Source organism: Rhagoletis pomonella, unplaced genomic scaffold, assembly GCF_013731165.1.
Source record: "Rhagoletis pomonella isolate Grant_MI unplaced genomic scaffold, Rhpom_1.0 Rhpom_scaffold_00015, whole genome shotgun sequence".
In the NCBI taxonomy this organism is placed as follows: Eukaryota; Metazoa; Arthropoda; class Insecta; order Diptera; family Tephritidae; genus Rhagoletis; species Rhagoletis pomonella.
In genome coordinates, this window is record NW_023458569.1 from 3173110 (window position 1) to 3178291 (window position 5182).

General features: G+C 40.1%; 1 protein-coding gene across 1 annotated transcript; it reads left to right on the forward strand.

The window, feature by feature from the left end:
• The first annotated feature begins 3744 nt into the window (after window positions 1-3744).
• On the forward strand, window positions 3745-4827 carry LOC118749343. Its single transcript, XM_036484138.1, has 2 exons — window positions 3745-4683; window positions 4762-4827. Exons 1-2 carry the CDS (start codon window positions 3745-3747, stop codon window positions 4825-4827), a joined length of 1005 nt encoding a protein of 334 aa, XP_036340031.1.
• The last annotated feature ends 355 nt before the right edge of the window (window positions 4828-5182 follow it).

The following is a 5182-nucleotide window of genomic DNA, read 5'->3' on the forward strand; positions in this document are numbered from 1 at the left end:
TGCCGTCTAAGTACTTAGTACGTGCATTGGCCACGGCTGCATACGCCTTCTCCGAAGTATTTGCAAATACATGAAATTCAGTTTGCACATTTGGGCTCATACCAGCGAACGGTTTAATTAAAGGTTAGACAACAATCGAAGCTCGTCACGATGAAGGTACCAATCTTTCGCTATTTGATCGGAAACCAGTGGAATCTTATCCAAAAGCTGCTTGCAATTACTGGCCCACTTCCTCAGCTCAAATACGCCTTCTAAGAGTAGATGAGATACTTCACTTTGACGCAACACAAGCTCGTCCGCGGTGTGAGCGCCTGTTAGGAGGTCGTCCATATAGAAATCCCGTAGAATGATTTCCGCAGGGGACTGGAACTCTGCCATGTTATGCTTAGCAACTTGCTGCAACGCCTTCACAGCCAAGTGACTTGCAGCAGCTGTACCATAAGTGAGACGAAGTATATGATAGTCTTTCAGTTCTTCGGTTAGCGCATCTCTCCACAAAATTCTTTGGAAATCCACATGTTTCTCGTGAACATATACCTGCCGGTACATGTTCACTATATCGGCGGTCATAACGATGCATACGGAAACGCAATAGAATAGGAAATAATTCTTGCTGTAATGGTGGGCCAACCATTAATGCATCATTTAACGAAAAACCTGAGGAGGATTTCATCGATGCGTTGAACACAACTCTTAACTTTGTTGTTTCGGTTGTCTCTTTTAATACCGAGTGATGAGGCATGTAGGTGAGGTAGCTGCACAACCCGTCTACTGCACGTTGGTGTGTTGAATCGAAGAGATCTTCACAGAACTTTTCTTCGTGTGTTAGATGTTGTCGACGCGGGACGTGGTCAAGCTCCCAAACCTTGCTTAAAATCTTAACAAGATCCACATCGCAATGTAGGCTCGGGACCATCGCGTGTGTAGTAGTTGTTGGATTTCTGGTTCGTCCAAAGGGAACCCATCCGAATGCTGTCCACTGAGCCAGCGGTGTACCAGGAAGGCCCTTGCGTAGTTGATTAAGTCGATGGTACCTGCTGTGGGGAAGTGCGGATCTGCCAGAGCAAGTCCTTTGATGTGTGGCCAATCTGCGACGCTCACACAAGTGGTAGGCAGATCGCTGGTTATCTTTGGCAAAACTAAGGCGTTGATGACGTAAGACGGCTATAATTGGGATGACGAGATAGTAAGGAGTATTCACCCATTGGCCTACCGCCTGGCGTAGAGCCTATGCCTGTAATCAGGATAGCTGATGATCTTCGTGGAAGACGTAGTTGTTGTACGCCACGCTCTGTGACAAATGAAGCGTGCAACCCATTGTCGAAAAGTATGTGCATAGCGTGCCAGCGGCCGGCGCACAGTTGGGCAAAAAAAGTTGCCGTGGACAATTTAATTTTGAGAGCCCAAATAAGAACCGATACCAAGTTTCTTTTTTTTAACAAAAGATAATTAAATTCTGCGTCGAATTGTCCGAGGCGATTTTTTAAAAAGGCTCTAGTTTTGTATTTCATTAGGGCTATTCGCGATCCGGTGCAAATGGCCTAGCATCATTGCATTGCAAATTTGTATTGCAAATTATTTGCAATACACAAACAAAATACACGCATTTGCATTTGTCATGGCTTGGCAAATTTGCAATACCGAAAATCCATAGCATAAAAATGCTATGCATTGCAAATCTGGTTGACATATCTATCAGCTGATTAAATTCATAAACAAAACCAAACCTGATGCACAAAAATTGTTTTGCACAAGCTTTACCATGACAGTTTAATAAAGGTCGCTCACAATCCATGGCATATTTCTGCAATTGCATAAATTTGTCAGCTCTTATGCACCCAATCGCGAATAGCCCTATTATGTTCAAAGTTGCAAGAAAAAAATTTTTTAAGTGTGAATGCTTCCACTTTTATGGAAAATACTTGGAATTAATTTCAAATGCCTTCAACTATTTACAAAATTATTTATAAAAATTTTTTCATAGGATGCAGCTAATTAAAAAATGTATTTAATTTGTTATCTGTACTAATATATATTTTGAAAGCGGTTTTTGTTTCTGTTCGGAAAACTCGAGAACAGCTGTACCGATTTGTTTGAAATTTTGGACGCTTACTCTAACCCGTCCAAGGATGATAATAGGAGGGTAATAATTACGATATATAAAGGGGGCGTGGTCGCTCCCATACAAGCCGAATTTTTCATTCTGCATATCTCTGGAGGTGTTCATGGTAGAGTATTGGAACTTGGTACGGAGATATGTGAAATAAGTCGAATACTTATGGAGAAAAATTGGGGCTATTAGAAAGGGGTCGTGGCACCTGCCTTTCAAACCGAAATTTTTCACACTGCATATCTCTGGAGGTGTTCATGGTAGAGTACTGGAACTTAGTATGGAGATATGTGAAATCAATCGCATACTCTTAGAGAAAAATTTAGGTTATTGGAAAAGGGGGTGTGGCATCTCCCATACAAACCGAATTTTTTCATATTGCATATCTCTAGAAGTGTTCATGGTGGAGTACTGGAACTTAGTATGGAGATATGATATCAATCCCATACCGATGGAAATATGGGAGTTGTTGGAAAAGGGGGCGTGGCGGTTCCCTACAAACTGAATTTTTCGTACTTAAATAAGTTCAATTAACAACTTTGTAACTCTGCCTCCCTAAATTCAAATGTTACAAAACCCAAAATAAATTACATATTTCATCGAAAATACAAAATTTATAAGAAATAAGCTGCTTGTTCTTTGGAGGTTCCAGAACATGGTCAATGTGTAAAACTCTTAAACTTAGAAAACTAAAAAAATTCTGATTCTTTAATTTATAATTCATTCAACTTATTGATTAAAATAAAATACTTGTTTAAACCGATGACGTTCCGATGCGTTCATAAACCTCTGTATTTAACATTTACATATGTAGATTGTAATACTTAGTTTAACTTACTTATTACAAAATATGTGACTTGGCGTTTTAATTACCTATATACTAATTAGATTTTGTCGATGTGGAAACTTGTTCTTGATCAAGAAGCAATTCATTGGCTTCCGGATTTAAAGGGTTTTCATATTTTTCGAACGTTGTTGTTAAGCTTGTTATATAAGGATCAGCTGAGAATAAAATATAGTGAAGTAGATCAGTATTTGTATCTATACGACTTGTTGTGCGCGTATTATGCTCTCTGCATCTTTTGAAATCCTTATTCTTTTCTTCTTGGGCTTCCTATGTGCCATGAATAACAAAAATCTGTAACCTAACAGTTTTAGTACTTCTATACATACATACGTATTTCATTTACCTTTTAACATTCTCTCATTGTATTCTCTTTCCATATTTACTTGTACTTATGTACTTAACCATAATTAGTTTTTAAGTTTCAATTATGAGTTCAGTTGGTATTAAATCATTTTTTATATGGTGCCGAAACCCGGGACAGTCGGACTTGCGATCGGTTAAATTTTAATGAGCGAAAGCGGATTTAATACAACTTAATTAAAAAAGCGAATATTTAGTTCACGTTATGGAGGCTGTTTTTCGAGCGTCGTGCCGAACACAAGTCACGAAGTTGTGCAACGCGGCTAGCGATTTTCTACAAACAGTTTAAGCTACAGATTTGGCCGAGGCAAGTTGTCCCGCCACAGTGGAGGAGGAGCTAAACGTCTTCATCCAGCGATTGAAAAATGCTCATTCCAACCTCAAAAAGGCGGACGAGGCTCTACGAAGTCCTGTCAAGTTGGATGATATGCAAAGGGAAATTGAAAGCGTAATTGAATACGATGATAAAGCCGTAACGATACTTGCAGAGCTGGGTTACGTGCTTTGTACATATTTTAAGCCAACGAAAGTCAATCTACCTAACAGCGAAAACGCCGGGCAAAATGGAGAAAGTGGTCATCAGGGCATTAAGCTAAAGGCGTTCGAGTTAAAGAAATTCGACGGAAAGCTGGAAAATTGGTTGCCATTTTGGGATCAGTTCAAGCTAGCTGTGCATGAGAATCGAAAATTATCAACGGCTGCAAAATTTAATTTCCTCAGCGAATCTTTAATTGGGAAAGCTGCGACTACAACAGCGGGGTTTACGTCATCTGACCAATGTTACAACGATGCCATAGCTCTGTTGCAAGAGGAGTACGGCAATAGCGAAAAATTAGTAGAAAATTTTCTACAGAAATTGATGAACCTTAAGTTAGTACAGTCGTCGAGCGACGTTCATGGTCTGCGACAACTGTATAATCAGGTGAGCGCCATCATGAGATCCCTAACGGCACTTCAAATACCATCGTCTAACTATGAAGTTATGGTAAAGTCGGTATTGCTGAAATGTCTATCAGCGGCCATGCGCATTCAATTCCATAGATCAGCCGGGAGAGGATCTCTCTCCAGCACGTTGCTCAACTCCACCGCTGATAGCTCACAAAATTGCGGCTCAAGTGACGCAGAGTTAAAGACTCTCCTGGACTTTATCAGAGTCGAACTTGAAGCTCTGGAAAAGTGGTTGTTGTCAAAGCGTGAATATAACCGGCATGAAGACCGCGAGCGAAAAGGAGGGCACGTAAAGGCACGTACCGCCACTGGCTTGTTTACCAGCTCGAGCGATAAGCAACAGCAATGTGTTTTTTGTAAGAAAAATAATCACTACACAAAAAACTGCAAGAGTAATTTGAGTGCGGAACAGCGGAAAGCCATTCTCCGCCGCGAGGGAAGGTGCTTTCGTTGCACAAACAAAAATCATAACTCGAAATTCTGCACACTTTGACAGTTGGCCAATTGGGATGACGAAATTATCTATTATGGTTGCACCATGTATCAAAACTTTATGCATTGATACTGGCATATGATACCAACCGTATAGTTCTGTATATAGTACTGCTGTTTCTGATGCATAATTATACCTTTCATGAGCATGAAATGGTATTATAACTTTGGTTCGATGTTTGTAAGTACCAGAACAAAAAGAGATAGACCCATTAAAATGTATACTTATATGACCACAACGTCGAGCTGAGTTGATTTAGCCATGTCCGTCTGTCCGTCTGTCTGTCTGTCCGTCTGTTTGTATGCCATCTAGTCTCTCAGTTTTCGAGATATCCGTATCAAATTTGGTAGGTGGGTCTATTTTTATAATGTATTAATCATTTGTCGGAACCGGAAGAATCGGACCACTATAACATATAGCTACC